The sequence below is a fragment of the Bombina bombina genome, chromosome 4, assembly GCF_027579735.1.
Source record: "Bombina bombina isolate aBomBom1 chromosome 4, aBomBom1.pri, whole genome shotgun sequence".
NCBI classification, from domain to species: domain Eukaryota; kingdom Metazoa; phylum Chordata; class Amphibia; order Anura; family Bombinatoridae; genus Bombina; species Bombina bombina.
Window position 1 is genome coordinate 249,072,060 of NC_069502.1, and position 25,290 is coordinate 249,097,349.

Consider the following 25,290-nt stretch of genomic DNA (forward strand, 5'->3'; position numbering starts at 1 on the left):
TCTGCGATAGCCGTCCAAACCAGCGTTAGGGGGTCCTAACGCTGGTTTTGGCCGCCCGCTGGTATTTAGAGTCAGTCAGGAAAGGGTCTAACGCTCACTTTCCAGCCGTGACTTTTCCATACCGCAGATCCCCCTACGCCAACTGCGTAGCCTATCTTTTCAATGGGATCTTTCTAACGCCTGTATTTAAAGTCTTGGCTGAAGTTAGCGTTAGAAATCTAACAACAAAACTCCAGACGCAGAGAAAAGCCAGGAGTTAAAAGCTTTCTGGGCTAACGCCGGTTCATATAGCTCTTAACTACTGTGCTCTTAAGTACACTAACACCCATAAACTACCTATGCACCCCTAAACCGAGGCCCCCTCACATCGCCGCCACTCTAATAAATTTTTTTAACCCCTAATTCTATTAACCCCTAATCTGCCAACCGCACACCGCCGCAACCTACATTATCCCTATGAACCCCTAATATGCTGCCACTAACACGGCCGACGTATGGCGTACGTCCTCGGTCATTAAGGGGTTAAAGGAAAAAGTACTTAAGGAGGGTGTTCCACATTATTAAGCAGAGCACCATTTTCAAGCAATATGGGAAGAAAAAGGATCTCTCTGCTGCTGAAAAGAGTGAAATAGTTCAATGCCTTGGACGAGGTATGAAAACATTAGATATTTCACAAAAACGTAAGCGTGATCATCACACTATTAAGAGATTTGTGGCTGATTCAGAGCACAGACGGGTTTGTGCAGATAAAGGCACATTGAGGAAGATTTCTGCCAGATCCATGCATCGGCTCAAGAGAGCAGCTGCTAAAATACCATTACATAGCAGCAAACAGATATTTGAAGCTGCTGGTGCCTCTGGAGTCCCACGAACATCAAGGTGTAGAGTCCCCCAGAGTCTTGCAACTGTGCATAAACCTTCCATTCGGCCACCACTAACCAATGCTCACAAGCAGAAATAGCTGCATTGGGCAAAAAAATACATGAAGACTAATTTTCAAACAGTCCTGTTCACTGATGAGTGCCGTGCATCTCTGGATGGTCCAGATGGATGGAGTAGTGGATGGTTGGTGGACGGCCACCCTGTTCCAACAAGGCTGCAACGTCAGCAAGGCGGTGGTGGAGTCATGTTTTGGGCCAGAATCATGGGAAGAGAGCTGGTCGGCCCCTTTAGGATCACCGAAGGTGTAAAGATGACCTCTGCAAAGTATGTGGAGTTCCTGACTGACCACTTTCTTCGCTGGTACAGAAGGAAGAACTATGCTTTCCATAATAAAATCATCTTCATGCATGCCAACGCACCATTTCATGCTGCAAAGAATACCTCTGCATCAATGGCTGCTATGGGCTAAAAGGAGAGAAAGTCATGGTGTGGCCTCCATCCTCCCCTGACCTCAATCCTATTGAGAACCTTTGGAGCATCCTCAAGCAAAAGATCTATGAGGGTGGGAGGCAGTTTACATCCAAACAGCAGCTCTGGGAGGCTATTCTGGCATCTTGCAAACAAATTCAAGCAGAAACTGTCCAAAAATTCACAAGTTCAATGGATGCAAGACTTGTGAAGCTGCTATCAAATAAGGGGTCCTATGTTAAAATGTAACGTGACCTGTTAAAATGTTTAAAAAGTTAAAATGTTGTTCAAAGTTTGATTAAAATAGCTTTTGATTTCAGTAAATATGCTGCAAACACAACAAATGACAATTTTCAGTTCTTTACAACCGATAAAGTGTTTTGAAACTTACTATGCGTAATAATTTGGAACAGTGCATTGTAACGCCTAGATTTAGAGTTCTGCGTTAGCCGTCCAAACCAGCGTTAGGGGGTCCTAACGCTGGTTTTGGCCGCCCGCTGGTATTTAGAGTCAGTCAGGAAAGGGTCTAACGCTCACTTTCCAGCCGTGACTTTTCCATACCGCAGATCCCCCTACGCCAATTGCGTAGCCTATCTTTTCAATGGGATCTTTCTAACGCCGGTATTTAAAGTCTTGGCTGAAGTTAGCGTTAGAAATCTAACGACAAAACTCCAGACGCAGAGAAAAGCCAGGAGTTAAAAGCTTTCTGGGCTAACGCCGGTTCATATAGCTCTTAACTACTGTGCTCTTAAGTACACTAACACCCATAAACTACCTATGCACCCCTAAACCGAGGCCCCCCCACATCGCCGCCACTCTAATAAAATTTTTTAACCCCTAATTTTATTAACCCCTAATCTGCCAACCGCACACCGCCGCAACCTACATTATCCCTATGAACCCCTAATCTGCTGCCCCTAACACGGCCGACCCCTATATTATATTTATTAACCCCTAATCTGCCACCGCTACTATAATAAATGTATTAACCCCTAAAGCTAAGTCTAACCCTAACCCTAACACCCCCTAAATTAAATATAATTTTAATCTAACGAAATAAAATAAATCTTATTAAATAAATTATTCCTATTTAAAGCTAAATACTTACCTGTAAAATAAACCCTAATATAGCTACAATATAACGAATAATTATATTGTAGCTATTTTAGGATTAATATTTATTCTACAGGCAACTTTGTATTTATTTTAACCAGGTACAATAGCTATTAAATAGTTAATAACTATTTAATAGCTACCTAGTTAAAATAATTACAAAAGTACCTGTAAAATAAATCCTAACCTAAGTTACAATTAAACCTAACACTACACTATCAATAAATTAATTAAATAAACTACCTACAATTATCTACAATTAAACCTAACACTACACTATCAATAAATAAATTAAATACAAATACCTACAAATAAATACACTAACTAAAGTACAAAAAATAAAAAAATAATTTACAAACATTATAAAAATATTACAACAATTTTAAGCTAATTATACTTACTCTAAGCCCCCTAATAAAATAACAAAGCCCCCCAAAATAAAAAAAAATGCCCTACCCTATTCTAAAATAAAAATTGAATGCGAGCTGAATCTGATTGGCTGATTGGATCAGCCAATCGGATTGAACTTGAATCTGATTGGCTGATTCCATCAGCCAATCAGAATTTTCCTACCTTAATTCCGATTGGCTGATAGAATCCTATCAGCCAATCGGAATTCGAGGGACGCCATCTTGGATGACATCCCTTAAAGGAACCGTCATTCATCGGGAAGTCGTCGGCCAGGATGGATGTTCCGAGTCGGCTGGATGAAGATTGAGCCGGAAGAAAGAAGATTGAAGATGCCGCTTGATAGAAGACTTCAGCCGGATGATGGACCTCTTCAGCCCCCGCTTGGATGAAGACTTCAGCCGGATGATGGACCTCTTCAGCCCCCGCTTGGATTAAGACATCACCCGGATAGGAGGAAGACTTCGGACCCTCTTCTGGACGGATCGGTGATACCCGGCGTGGTGAAGATAAGGTAGGAAGATCTTCAGGGGCTTAGTGTTAGGTTTATTTAAGGGGGGTTTGGGTTAGATTAGGGGTATGTGGGTGGTGGGTTGTAATGTTGGGGGGGTATTGTATGTTTTTTTTTACAGGCAAAAGAGCAGAATTCTTTGGGGCATGCCCCGCAAAAAGCCCTTTTAAGGGCTGGTAAGGTAAAAGAGCTTTTCAATTTTTATTTTAGAATAGGGTAGGGCATTTTTTTATTTTGGGGGGCTTTGTTATTTTATTAGGGGGCTTAGAGTAGGTGTAATTAGCTTAAAATTGTTGTAATATTTTTATAATGTTTGTAAATTATTTTTTTATGTTTTGTAACTTAGTTCTTTTTTATTTTTTGTACTTTAGTTAGTTTATTTAATTGTATTTATTTGTAGGTATTTGTATGTAATTAATTTATTGATAGTGTAGTGTTAGGTTTAATTGTAGGTAATTGTAGGTAATTTATTTAATTAATTTATTGATAGTGTAGTGTTAGGTTTAATTGTAACTTAGGTTAGGATTTATTTTACAGGTAATTTTGTAATTATTTTAACTAGGTAGCTATTAAATAGTTATTAACTATTTAATAGCTATTGTACCTGGTTAAAATAAATAAAGTTGCCTGTAAAATAAATATTAATCCTAAAATAGCTACAATATAATTATTATTTATATTGTAGCTATATTAGGGTTTATTTTACAGGTAAGTATTTAGCTTTAAATAGGAATAATTTATTTAGTAAGATTTATTTTATTTCGTTAGATAAAAATTATATTTAACTTAGGGGGGTGTTAGGGTTAGACTTAGCTTTAGGGGTTAATACATTTATTAGAGTAGCGGTGAGGTCCGGTCGGCAGATTAGGGGTTAATACTTGAAGTTAGGTGTCGGCGATGTTAGGGAGGGCAGATTAGGGGTTAATACTATTTATTATAGGGTTTATGAGGCGGGAGTTAGGCGGATTAGGGGTTAATAACTTTATTATAGTAGCGGTGAGGTCCGGTCGGCAGATTAGGGGTTAATAATAGGTAGGTAGGTAGCGGCGACGTTGGGGGTGGCAGATTAGGGGTTAATAAATATAGTATAGGGGTCGGCGTTGTTAGGGACAGCAGATTAGGGGTACATAGGTATAATGTAGGTTGCGGCGGTGTACGGAGCGGCAGATTAGGTGTTAATAATAAAATGCAGGTGTCAGCGATAGCGGGGGCGGCAGATTAGGGGTTAATAAGTTTAAGGTTTGGGGTGTTTAGATTCGGGGTACATGTTAGGGTGTTAGGTGCAGACTTAGAAATTGTTTCCCCATAGGAAACAATGGGGCTGCGTTAGGAGCTGAACGCTGCTTTTTTGCAGGTGTTAGGTTTTTTTTCAGCTCAAACGGCCCCATTGTTTCCTATGGGGGAATGGTGCACGAGCACGTTTTTGAAGCTGGCCGCGTCCGTAAGCACCGCTGGTATTGAGAGTTGCAGTGGCGGTAAATATTCCTGTACGCTCCCTTTTTGGAGCCTAACGCAGCCCTTCTGTGAACTCTAAATACCAGCGGTATTTAAAAGGTGCGGGGGGGAAAAAAACACGCATTGCTAACGCACCCCTTTGGCCGCAGAACTCTAAATCTAGGCGTAAGTTTTTTATATTGAAAAAAAAAATACTGTTATCATTAGGATTTTTGTTCAATAAAATTTGAATTGTACTCTTAATAGTTGATAACATGAGAATTATGCTGACTGTTGTTTACATCAATTATTTAGGTAAATGAGAAATATATCATTGGCAAAATAATTTGGAACAGGGTGTATATATATATATATATATATATATACAGTATATATATTGATAAAGTCCACATAAAAAGTGCCATAAAGAAATTGCCAGTATCTATATTATTTCATAAGGAAGTTTCCCAAGTATGAACAATCTGTAAGCGTTGATATTGTTTGAACCTTTCCTGCAGTAGAATATATGCACTACTCTCAAAGTGCTGAAGGCTGTGAAATTTCAAAAGATGCTGGTAAAGAGTGTATTTTTAAAGGTTCTTAATATTTTATTTAGCATTATAATCCCTTTGTCACCAACACTGCTTGCTTCGATAACCCATAATTTCACCACTCTTGAGTCTTTATATCTCAAATCCTAGATGAAACTCACAATATAAAATTGTTTGATGTTCTGTGTACCTAATTTAATATTTCAAATAAGAATTTTTATGCCAATTTGCAGCTCAGACATTATTATTTAAAATCCTTCTGGCCAAGCAAGGACAAATAGCTTTAAACGTCTCTGTACTAAAATGGAAGAACTACTTTGACGAGGTTTCCTTCCAGTATCAAGTGGACTAGAGAAGCACCCATACCATCTCCCTGGAAGGAATCCCATATTAAAGTATTGAATAATGTATATATTACCCAGAAATGTATTCTTGAATTTATTCTCATAATTTGAATTAAGGGATATCCTAGATATCCTAGATATGTTTCATATCATAGTCCTATAATTCATAGTCCTATAATTAAGAGTTAAAAATGAATGATTTTTTGTTTACATCTTTTTCTTCTTATGGATATTCATTGTATATATTATGAATCCTGTTATTTCTATGATGAGCATGTCTGTATAAAATGTACTCTTAAAATAAATCTAAAAAAAAAAAAATAATTTAGACACCCCAGGGTATTTACAGGTATACCCCACTCATACAGCGGGTTAGGGACCGGAGCCCCGCTGTAAAGTGAAAACCGCCTTAAAGTGAAACAAGGCAGTTTTAGCTTTCTTTTCAGTGTTTAAAATCTTGAAAACATGTTTGAACTAATTTATATTATGGGTGCAATAGTGCTACGTTTAGTTTAACACTAGCACAGCAAGTATTCAATTAGTATTTAATAAATAATGTACCTGTAAAATAGTGACAATTACTGTAGTAACATTTGCCAGACTATAACACTGAGACACAGATTGCACTGTAATGCTGTAAACAGAGTCAACTAAGCCATAACAAAATGGTGCCATTCACTTTTCTAGCAATCTCACGATGATTACAGCACTGTTTCAAAATCCTTGGAGGTTGAACTTCAGCTCCACAAAGCGCTGTATTAGCGAATTGCTGTAAAGTGAAGCGCTGTAAAGTGAGGTATATCTGTATCTAGAGGAGATTTGACACATTATTTTAAACTGTTTTATTGCAAAGAGAAGACAATAAAATGTAGGGGTACAAATAAAAACGCAAAAAAACACACTTTATTCAAATAAAATTATATATATATATATATATATATATATATATATATATAAAACACTTTATTAATATAAATGTTACACTTTTATCACTTTATGTGGTCACTGGGACAAAAGGGGAGGGGCCAAGAAAAGCCATTGTTAACATAGTGATCATATGACCATGGGACACGTTTTTTTTTTGCATTACTGGACTGCCTCACTCCTGCGGCATCCAGTTATTGTCCACTAAGTTTGATACCAGCATGCACTGGGGCACGCTAGTATACTATCGCTGTGACTAACTGTGATTTTGAAAGTTACTGCTGTTGGCTAGCCTCACATGCAGGTGTTCTTGGGTATTGCACTAATAGAATCTCAACTGTGTTATTATCCAGATGGCCATAGGTTCTGCCCACTTCAACTAGATCTTTCAGTTGTTTCTTGTAAACCTTATGTTGGATCACCATGTCAGATTTCATAAATGAGGGGGTCAACCAGTTGTCTCATTGATTCATTTTTGTAATCAACCACATTCCATACTACTATATTACCTTCCTTGTCTGATTTTTTTAAAATAATAATATTTAATATTTAATGCTATCCTTTCATTAAGTGTTAAATTATGGCAATTTATATTATTGATAGCATTCTAAAGCTGTGTTAGCTCAATTTCAACTCTATTTTGAAACTCCTCTAGTATAACTCCTCTGGTTTGAACAGGATAAAATACTGCTTTGGGTTGTTTTGCTGATAGTTGTTCTCATTGTAATTCTATTAAACTTTCTCTAGCACATAAATCCTGAAGATCCAAGGTAACCTCACTTTGATTCTGTTGATCTTAAAGGGCCATTAAACCCAAAAAAATTATTTCACGATTCAGATAGAGAATACAATTTTAAACAACATTCCAATTTACTTCTATTATCTAATTTGCTGCAATCTTTAGATATCCTTTGTTAAAGAAATAGCAATGCACATTGGTGAGCCAATCACATGAGGCATCTTTGTGCAGCTACCAATCAGGAGCCACTGAGCCTATCTAGATATGCTTTTCAGGAAAGAATATCAAGAGAATGAAGCAAATTAGATAATTGAAGTAAATTAGAAAGTTGTTTAAAATGGTATTCTCTATCTAAATCAGAAAAAACTTGGGTTTAATGTCCCTTTAAGTTACATTTGAATCACCTGTTTGTGCCTCCAAATCACTGGCTCTGGCTCAAAAAAAGTTTTTAAGTGTTAAATTCTGTATTAATTTGTTTACATCCAAAATAGATTGAGCAATGCTTCAGGTACAATTTAATACTTTTTCTTCTACTGCTGTTAATCGTGTAGATAAGAGGTTAATCACTAGGAAATCCTGTATTTCTTCCTGCCTCTGACTTTCCTTAACTAATATCTGTTCTTCTGGTCCTTTGACTGTATTTTGTTTTGTTCCTCTTCTTCTACCACTCTTTTTCATTTTTTTTTTTTCATTTAGGACTTAAAAAACCTGCTCTAATCTATTACAATCCTGATCATAAGGCTTAATATGTTTCTGTGTCTCTGTCATCACATATCTCTGAGTTGGTATGTCACATCTATTTGTAGTAGTTTCTCTTCTTGTACATTTATTTATGCTACATCCTCTTTACTACTATATTCTTCTTCCCCTGACTCTTTAATGTCTGAGAAAGTTACCCTTTGACCTCTGTTTCTAGATCTACTCCTACCTTTAGCTTGGTGTATGTTCTTACACCTGCTATATGAGGACAATTTCCTCTACAACTTCATTGACACTATTATGCAATATGTTATCAAAAGTTACATATTCCAGTCTATGTTGTGGTTTATCCAATTGGTTTTTTTTTGCAAACTATAAATTATTTCTCTAATTTCACTTAATTGTCCCTCTTAAATGATATCAACATAATAATTAATTTGAAAGAGCATTCATCTAAAATTGAAAGCCATTCAGAATTAAAATACGGATCTCTGACTTCAAACGTAGGATATTTATTAACAAACAATCCTCTAGGAATCATTTTTAGCCTCAAAGTCCACTTTCCAAAGTTGATCATCAAATGTTTAATTTTTTAAAACAAATCCCTCAAAGATAATTGAGATTCATCTACTCCAAAATTACTTCTTGAAGGAGATATAAGCAGGCATCTTAACTCATGCATCTTCAACTATGGTTAGTTTATCTTCTGACATCCCTTTCTGTAGATGCATATTTATAATGTCACATACAAATTTCCACAAAAAAACATGTAATTACTACTTACTTTGCCGAAGCATCCATCCACTTTTCATGTAAGCCATCTCTTCTGGTCCTATGAAACAAAATTAAATGTCATCAACCTACTGTGAACATACTGACCACTTATTATGTTGGGGTCTCATATGTGGAAATAAAGCATATAAAACAGAGTGCTGCCCTTTCTCAAATTCTGATAAATGCAGCTAACAACATTACCCAAACTTTGGAAATCACCCCAGATTCCCTCCCTTGTGAGTTGGGAAACTCTAGTAAACAGAACGCTAACCTTGGAAAGGTACTATTTCCTTAAAATTGGGAGATTAAATATTTATTATGATATGATGTTTCTGTGGGAATAATATAAACACTCTAAACCCAGCTAGGAAAAATAATTTGACTTGAGATTCCTATCACCTTGTGTGTTATTGTCTGTTTTAAAGGTTTGATGACCCAGACCCAGTAGTAATTGATACTTTATTTGTAAAAGATGCTTTGACCCGGGCTTCTTGGACCATATTAAATCTCAACTATTCCCTTTTTGTACTACTAACCTGATACTGGGTGGGGACTTCAATATGTCCGGAACTAGATAGAATGTCCACAAAGCGATCATATTCTCACAACAAAACTGCTAAAAATTTCTGAAAGTTTTGCTCCGTTTTTAAAACTGAAAATTTCCAGATTCTCGAATCTATTCTTGTGAATCAAGATCTTTCCAAACAGGATTGATTATATCTTAATTTCCGAGAACCTTATTTTACTAGAATATATTCCCTGGATAAATGACATCTTGATCTCAGACCATGCTATAGTATCCCTTGTTCTGCATTTAAATAAAAAGGATAGTAATAAAAACATAATTTTACTTTCCCGTGTTATTTAGCAAATAGTAAATGTACTAATTGGCTTGCCCTGAAGTGGAAAGATTACTGTTCTTTAATTATTTCTTATTTTAGTAAAATAGAAACCTTCTGGGAAGCCACTAAAGCAGTATTGCGGGGTCAAATTAAATTATATTTATGCCATCTAAAAAAATATATAATTCTAGGGAATCTCAATTGGCCTCCCAAGTTAGAAACGCATACAGGAAATATAAATTGGACCCTTCTAAGTTGAATTGGGATAAATATTCATTAGCTAGGACTGAAAGATATTTTTTTAAGTTCAATAGAACCATTTGTGATCTGGCTGAGACAGGAATTAAGAGGAATAATAGTCCATACTTTTGTCTTAAAGACGTTATTATATGCAGACGATTTATCAATTTTTATTAAAGACACAAACTTTACTATCCCACAGATTGTCTATCTTCTCTCTATATTCAGTTCTTTTTCAGATTACAAAGTTAATTTGGATAAGAGTGAGTTGTTGTGGATTATACAAACAAGGAATAGTTGTCAAAACCACCCGTTTAAAGTCTCCAAATCAATTAAGTATCTCAGCAATTTTATCCATAGAAACCCGAAACTCTGGTATAGATTACATTTTTCAACAGTGTTCCAAAAAGTAATTAGTGACTTAAAAAACTGGACTTCCTTCCCCTTACCGCTCTCAGCTAGGGTTAACCTAATAAAAACAATACTTAGTGGCAAGTTTTGCAAGAGATATAAAACACGGGGGTTTTATATCTCTTGCAAAACTTGCCACTATTTATACTTAATAGAGATATTGCTCTTATATATTCCGCCTGTTAAAAATTTCTTTGGCCTAATAAGAAACCACACCTAGCTGTTTCCAAACTATGGCAAAAGAAAAAAACCAGCGGTTTAGCTTTCCCAGATTTTAAGTTATACAATATTGCAATATTGGCTAGCATAGTCTTAGACTGGATAACCGAAGCAAACTTTGTCTCAGCTTTTGGATTAGAGTGTGCATTGATCTTTCCATTCTTGCCCACTGCAATTCTCTACTGTCCCATTAAAAAGCTACCAATTAATATTTTGAATATGATCTCGATTAAAAATGTGGTTATTGTTTGGCAAAGAATCTGTTCATATCTGAAAGTGGATTTTAGATTTTCCAACTTTTTACCTATTATGGGTAATCCTGAATTCAAGACAGGAATCTCGTATGCTCTGTTTAATCTCTGAGCTTTTAAGGGACTTAAATTTGTAAGTCAAGTATTAGGTGAAGATAATATAATATTCCCCTTTAATAAGCTGATTCAAGAATTTGATATTCAAAAATCCAATTTCTTTGCATACCTCCAGTTAAGGCACTTTATTAATTCAAATAAATGGGACATGGGTGGATTAACCCAATGGTCTGAGATCAACATATCGATTCAAAAATATGCGGCCTGAAAGCGCTCTATTTCGTTATTATATAATATCATGCTGGCTAAAAAGGGTCAAATTTATTTAGACAAACTAGTCTCTATTTGGTCACCGTTTTTCTCTGTTCTAGATACGGATATTATCAAGAAGAGCTTTGCCAGAATAATCAAATCTGATTTCCCTATAGCCTGGAAAAAGTCCCATATAAAACTAATGAATAATGCATATTTTCCCCCGGCTAAAATATATAAAATGTCTCCAACTATAAACTTTTTTTTTGCCCTAGATGCCATCTAGATAGAGCAAATACCTGTCATCTTTTTTGGTCCAGTCCAAAAATCTTCCAGCTATGGCAAAAAGTAAGATACTGTAATAATCGCCTTTATTCTGATTCATTTGTATTTTCTCCAGAATTTTATTTTTCCACCCTCCGACAGAAAAATTAAGACACCTAAAAATGATCTAATCCTTAATACCATTATCTTACTGGTTAGATCTCTGATAGTGCTAAATTGGAAGGCTCAAACTGCCCCTGGGTTTTCTGTCTTTTTAAGGGTCCTCCAATACCAAATCTCTTTTGAAGTTATAAACAATAAACTTTCCTCAGAGAAAAAATTGGTGTTTTTTTTTAGTAAATGGCTCCCAATTATTAAAGTATACCCTACCCCAATCCAAAAGCAGATGCTAGCTCCCTTAGTTAGTTCTAAAAGCTTTCAAGATCTAGTTCGATTAGGTCAGTTTCCATTGCAATGGGTCTCCCCGGTCCGGGATCCAGGATAAAAATATACATCCAGGTTGGCTGCCCGACATAAGGGATCTATTACTTATCTTAGCTTAGTATATAACAACAGTTCAACTCTGTTGGGTGGTCGCAGTTCTTTTTTGGGGGGGATTCTTTTGGTATGTGGGCTAAATATTAGATTTATTTCTTAAAAACCTCCATAACACTGACATAATGGGGTAAATATTTTTTATTTTTTTGGGGGTCAGGCTTTGTTCTGGATTTGTCATTATATTCTGGATTTTTCTTAAGATTGCAAATGGTTGTTTAAGATCCCCATGTTATACTCTGTAAAGATGACGATATATTGTTTACCTTTTTATTTTACAAATACTGTTCATGACTAAGAGGCCCATTTATCGAACTCCGAATGGAGCGCTCCATAACCTGTCTACCTGCTCTGAGCAGGCGGACAGAGATCGCCACAATTCAACCTGATCGAGTACAATCGGGTTGATTGACACCCCCTGCTGGCGGCCAATTGGCCACAAATCTGCAGGGGGGCGGCGTTGCACCAGCAGCTCATAAGAGCTGCTGGTGCAATGTTAAATACGGAGAGCGTATTGCTCCCAGCATTCAGCGAGGTCTGTCGGACCTGATCGGATCAGGTCCGACAGACCTTTAATAAATAGGCCTCTAAGAGTATATATTTTATTTTTTGCTGTTTAATGTGTCTTTTGATAATGCCCCTGTACCCGGCATCTGTCTTGTCATGTGTTATGTGCGTATAAATAAATATATAAAAAAAAACTTTCCCAATTCCCTTCCTATTTTTTTAATTTGTTTTTTAACGTTGTGAATGCTGTCGTTACTAATAGTTTTTATCTCTTTGTTTACTACACCATTGCTAATGTTCACTCAATCTTTATGACAACACAATAAAGAGGGGCAACAAAACAACTATAAAAAGAGATTCAATAAGAAACCAATGTTTACTCATGCTTTTTGTAACCTGTTATCCGATTAATAATCTGTTCAATAAACAAAAAATAAAGAAAAAATCAGTGTGTAGCATTGATCTGTAAAGTTATTTTTTTCCTAGGATACAAAATTAAATGTCATGAAACTACTTTGAAAATATTAATCACTTTTTGGGATACATGAAGACACCTTGATGTTTTAGGTTCTCTTACCAAACCAAGCTCATAAAGCAGTGAGCTGACCTGTTGAGCCGGAGTAACTGCTCTGTGAGCAGTTATATTTCAGTTACTGTCATCTGCAAAGCTTTTCTGTGATCTCATAAGATTTCACTGAAATTTCACAAAAACTTAGGACTGTGCTGCAAATGCCAGGTGCATGCTGTCTTACAAGTCTTGTGACTAGCATTCTTATTGTCTGCTTAAAGTCCCTTAACAGTTGAATGTGATTACTTATTATATTTTTAGGTAAAATATCTTTCTTTTTTTACGTACTTATGTTCATGTGATATTTTCTAATCAGCGTTTTACAGAAATGCTGCACCACTTTCAAGTGATTCAACATTTAGGTATTGCTTCCCTTTAACTATGCTGAAAAAAGTGTAAGATAAGTTTAATTTTCTATTTAAAATAGTATTTCTAATTGCAGCAATAAAAATTGTTTAGATTATAGAGCATAGTCATCTAAGTTTAGATTCAGTAAAACACAATATCACGTGTTAATATGCACTAATGACTTCTATATACTGCAGATGCAATAGGTTGGGTAAGTTGAAGATGTATCAGTAGTAGTTGTTATAGCAAGTGCCCTCGGGAGCTGTTGCTAGGTAGGGAACAAGAAGATAGCATTTAGATTTAGGTTCGTATTTACATTAATACCATTGCTGCAAAAGCAACTGATGTTTGGCAAATCGAGTCTTCAGGGGTTTATTATTTATGACACTCTTGAGGATTATTCATTATTCTGGGGTTAGAATTTCCAATAGATACTGCATTACTGCATTAGATATTAGACAAACCCATGGAGTAACAATATATGCTTCTATGCATTCATATGTTTAAGGTAATGCACAATTTCTTAACTTGAAGACCATCCATAATATACCAAGAACTAATTAACATTACCTTGAACTTACAGAATGAATATGTTTGATCACCAAGCAATTTAAAGCTAACTGTGTCTCAGAGAAAAGTTTTTGAGGGGAGGGGGAAAATGACAAAACATTGTAAGAATGTATATTTTATAGCCATGATAAAAATACATTGCTATAGGTGTATGATAATTATCACAATTCACTATTACTTTATATGCCTGTCCACTTGACAATGTACAGTATAGTATAACATTCCTCTGTGGCTGGGTTCCTATGTAATTTTTAAAATAAATGAGTTTGTTAAGAGCAAAGCCAGTCAGATGTAATTGGTTGATGCACGCGTGCCACACAGTGAGTGCTTTTAAAGGGACAGTTTAGGCCAAAAAAACCTTTTGTGATTCAAATAGGGCATGTAATTTTAAACAACTTTCCAATTTACTTTTATCATCAATTTTGCTTTGTTCTTTTGGTATTCTTAGTTGAAAGCTAAACCTAGGAAGTTTATATGGTAATTTCTTAGACCTTGAAGGCCCCCTCTAATCTGAATGCATTTTGACCATTTTTTTCACCACTAGAGGGTGTTAGTTCATGTGTTTCATATAGATAACATTGAGCTCATGCAAGTGAATTTACAAAGGAGTGAGCACTGATTGGCTAAAATGCAAGTCTGTCAAAAGAACAAAATTAAGGGGGCAGTCTGCAGAGGCTTAGATACAAGGTAATTACAGAGGTAAAACGTGTATTATTATAACTGTGTTGGATATGCAAACTGGGAAATAGTTCATTACGGGATTATCTATCTTTTAAAACAACAAAAATTCTGGTGTTGACTGTCCCTTTAAATAAAAAGACATGGTTTTAGATTTTATTTACACCTTCTCTTCTGCCTGTACCTTTTGGAGATTCTTTATTTCAGTGACTAAACTAAATCTCGATTCTGTGTTTGTGAACATGATGATGATCATCCTAAGTAATAGCCCGACGAATAAAATAATAAAAAATACTTGTTAAATAAGGTACAAATATTTTTGAAAATCCAAAAAGGTGTCATCATCAGCTGGACTTTAAGTATATCTATAAACCTTTGTTGCTTATCAATATATAATCTAATACAGCCTGTAATTGTGTTTATAACCAAATACACCCAGTAATGGTGCGTATAACCTAATACAACCATCAATTGTGCTCATAACCTTATACAACCAGTAATTGTGCTTATAACCTAATACAGCCAGCAATTGTGCTTATAACCTAATACAGCCAGCAATTGTGCTTATTACCGAATACAGCCAGCAATTGTGCTTATAACCTAATACAACCAGTAATTGTGCTTATAACCTAATACAGCCAGCAATTGTGCTTATAACCTAATACAGCCAGCAATTGTGCTTATAAACTAATACAGCCTGCAATTGTGCTTATAACCAAATACAGCCATGAAGTGTGCTTATTACCTAATACAGCCAGCAATTGTGCTTATAACCTAATACAGCCAGTATTTGTGCGTATAACCTAATACAGTCTGTACTTGTGCTTATAACCTAATACAGCCAGTAATTGTGCTTTTAACCTAATACAGCCAGCAATTGTGCTTATAACCTAATACAGCCAGTAATTGTGCTTATAACCTAATACAGTCTGTACTTGTGCTTATAACCTAATACAGTCTGTACTTGTGCTTATAACCTAATACAGCCAGTAATTGTGCTTATAACCTAATACAGCCAGCAATTGTGCTTTTAACCTAATACAGCCAGCAATTGTGTTTATAAGCTAATACAGCCAGCAATTGTGCTTATAACCTAATACAGCCAGCAATTGTGCTTATAACCTAATACAGCCAGTAATTGTGCTTATAACCTAATACAGCCAGTAATTGTGCTTATAACCTAATACAGCCAGTAATTGTGCGTATAACCTAATACAGCCAGCAATTGTGCTTATAACCTAATACAGGCAGGAATTGTGCTTACAACCTAATACAGCCAGCAATTGTGCCTATTACTTAATACAGCCAGCAATTGTGCTTATAACCAAATACAGCCAGCAATTGTGCTTATTACCGAATACAGCCAGCAATTGTGCTTATAACCAAATACAACCTGCAATTGTGCTTATAACCAAATACAGCCAGTAATTGTGCTTATAACCTAATACGGCCAGTAATTGTGCTTATAACCAAATACGGCCAGCAATTCTGCTTATAACCTTATAGAGCCAGCAATTGTGCTTATTACCTAATACAGCCAGCAATTGTGCTTATAACCAAATACAGCCAGCAATTGTGCTTATTACCTAATACAGCCAGCAATTGTGCTTATAACCTAATACAGCCAGTAATTGTGCTGATAACCAAATACAGCCAGTAATTGTGCTTATAACCTAATACAGCCAGCAATTGTGCTTATAACCTAATACAGGCAGGAATTGTGCTTACAACCTAATACAGCCAGTAATTGTGCTTATAACCTAATACGGCCAGTAATTGTGCTTATAGTCTAATAAAACCAGTAATTGTGCTTCTCTCCTAGATTTATACAGAGCAGCAGTATTAAAGTAAAACTTTTGAAACTCTAGAATACAGAACAGCATTTTATTATTGCACTGTGCTCCTTTAACATGTAAGAGGCAGTTTTCTATAGATGAATTCTGTAATCAGCTTTACAAGTAAAATAGAATATCCCCAGTAAGAGAGCACAGCATGCACTTAATGACAATAGTTCACATACCCTTTTGTTCTTTCTCATATGGGGGTAGTTTAAGTTCATCGGCTTTCAGCTCGCTGCCCATTTTGAAAGTATCTCTTGTAACGAAGTTGAAAAAAATAAACTGATGTCAGAAAACCTGATACAAATAATTAGAAACGTAAGATATTTGCTTATGGATGAACAAAACAAGATTAGTAATCAGGAGACTCAAAGCTTGTTGTTCTACCAGTGCTTTGTTTACATAGTGCTGTCACTACCCGAGGGACAGGATAGTTAACACTATATATGTTTGGGTTTTTTTAAGACAGATTTCTCTCTGATAATGTATAAGAAGCTTTTCCACTATTTTTTTAGACTAGTGGGATTTATATTATTGTTACATTTCAGGCAATGACCATATTGTAATCCATCAGATTATTTTTTTTAAAGGGGCAGTACGCACCAATTTACCAATTTTCATATAACTGCATGTAATAGATACTACTATAAAGAAGAATATGCACAGATGCTGATATAAAAATCCAATATAAAACCTTTAAAAACTTACTTAGAAGCTCCAAATTTAGCACTTTTGATTAGGTTAGGCTGGGACAACTAGTGAAAGGGGCTGAGAGCAGACCTTCCCCCTCCCCTACATATGAAAAGACCCTTTAAATAAACAGAAGCAATCTGAAGTCTGCAGACTTCAGTATACATCTGAAATTGGGGCTTGGTTAGGAGTCAAAATCAGCACAATTTTATTAAAAAATAAGCAAAACTATACATTTTTACAAAAACACCCCCAGATGGGCTATAAATGGATCATCTTCAAGGCCAGATTAGCCTACCAGGATATTTCCCAGTGGGCTGGAAAGCTACAATTGGGATGTAGGGTGTCTATATAACAACAAATTGGTACTTTTTTTTATATAAACTGATATAATTCTGAAAAAAATATTAGCGGATGAGTATCCCTATAACCTCTTTTGAGAAAAATGGGGCATATGCATTTTATTGACTCAATGGCAAATAGGGCTGGTCTCCAAATTTTACTGGGCTGTTTTTTATTCCCAGTCCGGCCCTAATCATCTACAAAACATTTACGCAAAGATAAATCTATTGTACAATGTCCCTTTAAGATATCTATTCCAAACCATTTGAATTAATAACAAATATGCTAATTATATATATAATTAAACACACATAAAACTATAAAAAAAACGGTTATTTACAATTTTTCAACAAGGTTTTCACAAATGTTCAAAGAATAAAAAGATACACTGTCAAATGGAAAGTAAAACATAGCGCCTTATTCAGTAATGGGAGTCTATACTCTGGGGTCTATTTATGAAGCAGTGGATGCTGCCTCAGGCCCACTCCACTTCAGTTCCGGCTGAAGCGGAAGTTAAGAAGTCCTAAGACTGCTGCTCCTTAACTTTCCCTCCACCTCTAAGGTGGCGGACAGCAATCCGCCCGATCGAATACGGCCGCGAATCTGCAGGGGGTGGTATTGCACCAGCAGTTCACAAGAACTGCTGGTACAATGATAAATGCCGACAGCGTATGCTATATCGGATCATGTCCGTCCGCACATTAATAAATGGACCCCTCTAAATTTATCTTGCCTTTAATGCGTTCCCAATTATCTATCTTACCTGAGAGTATAAAATTGTTTACAAATATCTCCTATACCTTTATTTTGTCATTTGAAATAACTGATTTCCCTGTTGTATCCCCACCTTTACTGAATATTCCTGACTTAAGTATAGGCTATTGACAAGTTATGCAAACACAGCCACCAGAATAAATTACACTCCCAGTGAGGAGTTGGAGAGATAATGTTCTAAAATGTTAATTTGTTATTGTTGTTTCTATGTATTGTATAAAGATTGAGATAAGAAAGAGAAGCATTTTAGTGATAAGATACAGGTGTATGATCTCTCTGCAGGGTTAGTCTATTTTGATGGGTTGTAGTTTCAATGAGAAAAATACAGCTGTTTAGTTTATAAAAATAAACATAAAGGAACTACCACGTCATTGGGAATACATTAAGGGGAAACAAATTTTTACAGTACACTGTCCCTTTAAAGGGACATAAAACACAAATATATTTCTTCCATGATTCAGAGCATACAGCTTTCCAATTCACTGCTGTGATGACCAGGGTTAACCAACCCTGCACCAGTCACTTGTTTGGCACAGAAAGTGTCACGCTGCTCTGGCTGTTGCCAGGGACGCGGCGCTTGCTGCTCTGGCCATTGCCAGGGGAAGAATTGGCTCGTGTGTGCGTGCGGCGGTGACATCATCGCAGCACATCTCTTCTCCTCTGAAACCGGTCAGGATCTCCTGTGGCACGAATCCTGCGCCTATGTAAGTTGCTCACTTTCTACCTATCACTGCCCAGGTATAGTTGTTACTGTGTGTGCTCCTGGGTGCTATTATCTGTATATGCTGGATTGATATAACGTTACTAAACTCTGCCTGTCTGACTACTCTGCTTGCTTAACCCCTAAAGTTCTACATTGCCATATTGTTGCTGAACTCTGCCTGTCTGACCACTCTGCCTGCTTAACACTTGAACTATTGGATTGCTATACTGTTACCAAACTCTGCCTGCCTGACCATTCTATTGGTTTATCCCTGAACTTTTATATCACTGGATTCCTTTGTTACTGATTCCTGCCTGTTTCCGGTCCCTCTATTGGTTTATCCTTGAACTGCCATACCGCTGGATTTCCCTCCTGTTGCCGCCAAAGACTACCCTGCCTACTGTGAGTACCACTTACCTCATTTTGCAAACTTTCTCTTCTCTGGGTTATTCCCTATCATTTCAGCTTGGTTCCGGGATAAGAAGACTACTGGCCAAGTTTGGTCTGATAGTGGAATATTCCACGAGCATTACATTATACTTGGGCCATGGACCCAAATGAGGTAGCAAGAGCAGTTTATCTTCAAGGACAGATGTTGGGAACCCATACCATACAATTGCAGAGTGTGGATTCTAAACTAGAGGCTATAACCGCTAAGCTCTCCTCACTAGTTGCTGTGAAGGATACCGTTCCTGTTGTTACACCGCTGGTCTCTGCTCCTAGTGCTGAAACTTCTTCCCCTGCTTCTGGAAGTATACCCCAGATACCATTGCCTGACAAATATGAAGGTACTACTGATTGTAGTGGTTTTCTTAACCAGTGCAGACTGCACTTTTTCACAATGATCCTTACACCTTCCAGTCTCATCAGTCAGAGGTCACCTTTATCATTTCCTTATTGAAATACAAGGCCCTGGCCTGGGTCTCCCCCTTTTTGGAACAGAACGCTCAACACCTGAACGATGCTGATGCTTTCATTTCTGCATTATCTTCTGTGTTTGAGGCTTCTGGCCGTGCTTCTCTCCTGGATCTCTGCCAGAGCAATAGAACTGTGGCACAATATGCCATCGAGTTTCGCACCTTGGCACTTGAGACCAGTTGGGATGGCAGTGCTCTCAAGGCGGCCTTTAGGAGAGGTTTGCATGAACGCCTCAAGGATGAACTTACATATCGTGATGTTTTTTCTTCCTTGGATGACTTTATAACACTTTGTGTTATAAAGAGACAGAACTTGTAGAATCCTTTCCTCTCGTCCACCTACCCGTCTCTACACTATCCTCTACCCCTTCAGCACCTCCGGTTACCTCAGGAGAGGAACCTATGGATCTCTCCGCCTTCAAACCCACAGAGTCTGAAAGACAGAGAAGAAGGAGATTGAGACTATGCTTTTATTGTGGTTCTAACTCCCACCAAATAAAGAATTGTGATATTCGGCCCGGGAAAAGCAAATGCTTAGAGGGTAATACTGGGGTAACTCTAAGCATGATCACTATTAAATCCCCTCACTCCTCTCGGATTCTGGTACCTGTTACTCTTACCTTCCTTCAGAATTCTGTCCACGCTCAAGCCTGCATTGATTCAGGGGTAGCTGGAAATTTTTGGGATCACCGTTTTATGATTCAGGCAGGGTAACCTCTTCTACAGAAAAGACATTGTCTCAAAATAACTACTCTGAATGGCACTCCCCTTGGTTCAGGGTTATTCCATTTCGAATCAGCACCCCTAACCCTGACTGTGGGAGTCCTTCATACAGAACAGTTGCAGTTTTATGTCATTCATTCCCCAGCACAGTCTGTCATCCTTGGCTTCGTATACACAATCCACAGTTTGACTTGGCTGAGGGACAGTTGGCCTCCCGAGGTACCTCCTGCTTCCACTCCTGCCTTGCTAAGGTTACTCCTCTGCTCCACATCCCCATAGCCAGTCTACAGACCCTTCAAGCATTCCCTCAGTATATGTGGATTTCACAGATGTGTTTGAAAAAAAAGGCAGTGGACGTGCTGCCACCCCACTGTCGTTACGACTGCAACATTGACCTCTTTCCCGGAGCCCCACTTCCTAAAGGGAGGACTTATCCACTCTCCAAAGCTGAAACAATTTCCATGGAGGAGTATATTCAAGAGAACCTAGCTAAAGGTTTCATTCGCCCTTCCTCCTCTCCTTCCGGGGCTGGCTTCTTTTTTGTCAGTAAGAAGGATGGTGGGCTCAGACCCTGCATTGACTACAGGGCCTTAAACAACATCACTATCAATAATCGCTATCCCATTCCTTTAATCACTGAACTTTATGATTCACATCAGAATGCTCGCTACTCCACCAAGCTGGACCAACATGGGGCGTGCAATCTGATTCGTATTTTCCCAGGGCATGAATGGAAGACTGCCTTCAACACAAGATCAGGGCATTACGAATACCTCGTAATACCCTTTGGGCTGTGTAATGCCCCTGCAGTCTTCCAGGCATTTGTCAACGATGTCTTCTGTGACCTCCTCAATCGCACTGTCATCGTCTACCTGGATGATATCCTTATTTTCTCCTCCACCCTGAAGGAGAATCATGAACACGTGAGACAGGTACTTCTACACCTTAGAGACAATTCTCTGGTAGCCAAACTGGAAAGATGTGAGTTTGATCAAGTTCAGATCCAGTTCCTTGGCTATGTCATCTCAAAGGAGGGTTTTGCCATGGATCCATCTAAGCTCACCACAGTTCTAGAAGTGGCCTCAACCCACTTCATTAAAGGAACTACAGAGATTCTTGGGGTTCTCCAATTATTACCACAAGTTTATAAAGAACGTTTCCCAAATAGTCGCAAAACAGAATGAGAAGCAGTCTGCCAGGAACGAACAGCAGCATCAATAGCTTGTTCTATGGCCCGGTTGCCACCTGGTAGTAGCTTCTTTCTGCCCAATTGTGCTTTTCACAGAGGAACACTTTCCTGTAGTATATCAGTCTGATCCTGCCGACATGGTCAGTCCAGCCCCGAAATACCAGGCAATTCTCCTCTGAACAAGGAACATGACAACCCCAGACGATCGTTTCGACCTTCTTTGGGCCTCGTCAGTGAGGTGCAGCCATATCCCTCTAAGCACATTGGGCAAGGAGTCCACGTCTGGTTTCCCCCATCACACTTAGGGAGACTATCCCCAGGGTCATATTTACATATGCAAAACAGAATGAGAAGCAGTCTGCCAGGAACAAACAGCAGTATCAATAGCTTGTTCTATGGCCCGGTTGCCACCTGGTAGTAGCTTCATTCTGCCCAATTGTGCTTTTCACAGAGGAACACTTTCCTGTAGTATATCAGTCTGATCCCGCCGACATGGTCAGTCCAGCCCTGAAATACCAGGCAATTCTCCTCTGAACAAGGAACATGACAACCCCAGACGATCGTTTCGGCCTCCTTTGGGCCTCGTTTCCCAAATAGTCGCTCCACTCACTCAATTTACAAAACGGAACAAAGACTGTAAACATTGGCCTCCTGAAGCCATAGATGCCTTCTCTCGTCTGAAAAAAGCCTTTTGTTCTGCTCCTGTGCTCCGCCATCCTGATCCTGACCTGCAGTTCACTTTAGAGGTTGATGCCTCCGAGATAGGAGCTGGAGCAGTTCTAACCCAAAGGGATCCTTCGACCTCCAAGTTGCACACTGTAGCCTTTTTCTCTAAACGCTTTACTCTTGCAGAGAGGAATTACGACGTGGGTAATCGTGAACTCTTAGCCATTAAGATGGTCCTGACTGAATAGCATTATTGGCCAGAGGGTACTGCCAATCCCATTGACATTCTCACTAACCACAAGAATCTGACATACTTAGAGACTGCTCATCGACTCAATCCTCGACAGGCCAGGTGGGCCTTGTTCTTACCCCGTTTTAACTTTGTGGTCTCTTATCTTCCTGGGACCAAAAACAAGAAGGCTGATGCCCTTTCCCGTCAGTTTCCTCAGTCTAGTGATTCCTCTGAAGCTCCTATTGAACACATCATACCCCCCCCCTGTGTGGTTACTCAACTAAATACCACTTTTCTTCAAAGACTGCAACGTGCCCAGTCTAGAAAGCCTCCTGAAGCCCCCGTGGCTCCCGATATCTTCTTTGTACCTCTGAACCTATGCACTCCTGTGCTATCCTGGGCTCATGATACAAAACTTTCAGGACATCCAGCTTTAAGCTTCTTTCCTGACATGCATGGTGGCCTACTATGAAGTCTGGCTGTCAGGATAATGTGAAAGCCTGCACTACTTGTGCTGCCAACAAAACTATCCGATCCTTGCCTCCTGGCTTGCTCTAACCGTTGTCCATCGCCAAATAACCGTGGACACACATAACAATGGACTTCATTGTGGACCTTCCTCCTTCTGACCATCATACGGTTATCTGGGTTGTGGTGGATCGATTTTCCAGACTGGCTCATTTTGTACCCCTAAAGAAATTGCCATCTGCCCAAGAATTATTGTCTCTTCTTCTGTTGCATGTGGTATGACTTCATGGCATTCCCGTGAATATTGTTTCCGACAGAGGTCCACAATTCATCTGTACTTTTTGGAGAGCCTTTTGCAAGTTTATTGGAACCACTGTTTCCTTGTCTTCTGGCTACCATCCTCAGACTAATAGGCTAACTGAGAGTGTAAATCAAGATCTCGAAGCCTATCTCAGAACCTTTGTTATTTCTCTCCATACTAACTGGTCTGAGTTGTTACCACTAGCTGAGCTGACAAGGAACACTCATTGCAGGCCCGGACTGGCCATAGGGCATACCGGGCATTTGCCCGGTGGGCCGCCGGTTACCTTAGTCCCGCCCACTGACTCAGACAGTGCTGTTTACTTGGTTTGTTGCTGTGATGCCCCAGACAGTGTTTGCACGCTAAAAGGTAAAGGTAGAGGCTTATGTATTTTTTTTATTTATGTGGTCTGATCACACCATATTTACTAATATGACTGCTCTGCTGTGCTGTATATTTAGTTAGTTAACTTCATTTGTTTCCGGTGGTGGCCCACAACGCAACATGGCACAACAGGCAACGTCATCAACTACATTTGAGCCTGGCCAGTGGCCACTGTCACTTAGGCTGCATCTGCCGAGTGCTGCCGACTGCTTGTTTTTCTTCCCTCTCCCCCTTGAAACTAAAGTTACAGCCTTACAGTAAGGATAACTAACTGACCACGCTGAACTAAGAAACTTCCTAAACACAGATATCTATGCATTATATATATATCTCCCCCCTCTCTGTCTTTGTATCTCTCCCCCTCTCTCTGTCTTTGTATCTCTCCCCCTCTCTCTGTCTTTCTATCTCTCCCCCTCTCTGTCTTTGTATCTCTCCCCCCTCTCTGTCTCTGTATCTCTCCCCCCTCTCTGTCTCTGTATCTCTCCCCCTCTCTGTCTCTATATCTCTCCCCCCTCTCTGTCTCTGTATCTCCCCCCTCTCTGTCTCTCTCCCCCCTCTCTGTATCTTCCCTCTCTGTCTCTGTATCTCCTCTCTGTCTTTGTATCCCCCCCTCTGTCTTTGTATCTCTCCCCCCTCTGTCTTTGTATCTCTCCCCCTCTCTCTGTCTCTGTATCTCCCCCCCTCTCTGTCTTTGTATCCCCCCTCTGTCTTTGTATCCCCCCTCTGTCTTTGTATCTCTCCCCCTCTCTCTGTCTTTGTATCTCTCCCCCTCTCTGTCTTTGTATCTCTCCCCCCTTTCTGTCTCTGTATCTCTCCCCCCTCTGTCTCTATATCTCTCCCCCCTCTCTGTCTCTGTATCTCCCCCCTCTCTGTCTTTGTACCCCCCCTCTGTCTTTGTATCTCTCCCCCTCCCTATCTCTGTATCTCTCCCCCCTCTCTGTCTCTGTATCTCTCCCCGCTCTCTGTCTCTGTATCTCTCCCCCCTCTCTGTCTTTGTATCTCTCCCCCCTCTCTGTCTTTGTATCTCTCCCCCTCTCTGTCTTTGTATCTCTCCCCCTCTCTGTCTCTGTATCTCTCCCCCCTGTCTCTGTATCTCTCCCCCTCTCTGTCTCTGTATCTCTCCCCCCTCTCTGTCTCTGTGTCTCTCCTCCCTCTCTGTCTCTGTATCCCTCCCCCCTCTCTGTCTCTGTATCTCTCCCCCCTTTCTGTCTCTGTATCTCTCCCCCTCTCTGTCTCTGTATCTCTCCCCCCTCTCTGTCTCTGTATCTCCCCGTCATTGTATCTCTCCCCCTCGCTGTCTCTGTATCTCTCCCCCCTCTCTGTATCTCTCCCCTCTCTGTTGCTCTGTGTGTGTATCTCTCCCCCCTCTCCCTCTTCCCCCTATGTCTCTCTCTCTCCCCCTCTCTGTATCTCACTCCCCCCCCCCTCTGTATCTCTCTCTCCCCCCTCTTTGT

At 38.9% G+C, this 25,290-nt stretch overlaps 1 protein-coding gene across 3 annotated transcripts in view; it reads right to left on the bottom strand.

Annotated features, from left to right (window-relative positions):
• Nucleotides 1–25,290, bottom strand: part of PLEKHB2 (pleckstrin homology domain containing B2) — a 181,776-nt gene that overhangs the window by 106,414 nt on the left and 50,072 nt on the right. Inside the window, exons 2-3 of one of the 3 annotated variants that reach the window (XM_053709868.1) lie at nt 16,630–16,703; nt 8,858–8,905 (exon numbers count right to left, since the gene is read on the bottom strand). In XM_053709868.1, the coding sequence (XP_053565843.1) occupies nt 8,858–8,905; nt 16,630–16,690 (109 nt within the window). In that variant the 5' untranslated portion in view covers nt 16,691–16,703. Of the gene's footprint in view, nt 1–8,857; nt 8,906–16,629; nt 16,745–25,290 lie in introns of all 3 variants that reach the window. The other 2 variants (XM_053709870.1, XM_053709871.1) reach the window with 2 other exon arrangements.